This window comes from Sphaeroforma arctica (genome assembly GCF_001186125.1).
Source record: "Sphaeroforma arctica JP610 unplaced genomic scaffold supercont1.3418, whole genome shotgun sequence".
Classification (NCBI taxonomy): Eukaryota; class Ichthyosporea; order Ichthyophonida; genus Sphaeroforma; species Sphaeroforma arctica.
In genome coordinates, this window is record NW_014037140.1 from 2,643 (window position 1) to 3,482 (window position 840).

The window sequence follows — 840 nt, forward strand, 5'->3', positions numbered from 1 at the left end:
CGAGTAGATGAGCCTATGGAAATACTGTTAAAGTATAAAGACATACCTAAAATAGTCCGTTTTTTGGCGGAGGATAGTGACTGAAGACTCGATCATCATACACGCTACACGCAACGCCACCGTAACCATACAAGCCTAAACATGTACTATGAAAACAACTCAACTCAACACACCCCACACACACTACACTATCATCCCAGCCATCATAAGTACTATGAAAGCATCTAAACACACACCACACACCCTGCACTCTCTCCCACGCCTATCCACAAACACCCTATGAAACCACTCCCGACATACCTCATACTGTCGCCGTGCCTCAGGTCCTGGGGTGGGTATAGGCTGAGGTTTGGTAGAGGGGACAGGCTCGTGCTTGTACACACACTCGCCTGCCGAACATTGTAGGTGCACACCCCCCCTGAATAGTTTATCCAACACTTTCTCATTCACAATACACGCTCCGTTGGAGGCGCAGCGGATGGTGGTGTTGCCGTCGACCTTCTCAACAATGCCCGTTAGAACTGAGTGTCGGGTGAGTGGGTGTAGGGTGAGTGGGTGTTGAGTGAGGCTGAATGTAATCATGTGAGGTGGGGTTGGTGTGCTCGAGGTGGAGGTTGTGGGTGTTGAGTGGTTTATGTTTACTGTGAATGAGAGTTTACAGATAGATTGTATCGCACAGACACATTCACTACTCAACGCTCATCGGACGTAAAAGGTTCAAAATAAAAGTGAGGTACTTATCAGTCAGATCATAACAATGGGCGAATCATGTGTACATCAGAAAAGATGTGCAGCGATACAGCACTGCCACGCAGAAGCACAGATACAACACATACAAAA

The 840-nt window shown here is 47.5% G+C and overlaps 1 protein-coding gene across 1 annotated transcript; it reads right to left on the minus strand.

The window, feature by feature from the left end:
* Positions 1 to 300: 300 nt before the first annotated feature.
* Positions 301 to 582, minus strand: SARC_13549 (hypothetical protein; the record flags this gene model as incomplete). Its single annotated transcript, XM_014292319.1, has 1 exon — positions 301 to 582. A coding segment is annotated over one exon (282 nt), but the record flags the coding sequence as incomplete, so codon positions are not given.
* Positions 583 to 840: the final 258 nt, after the last annotated feature.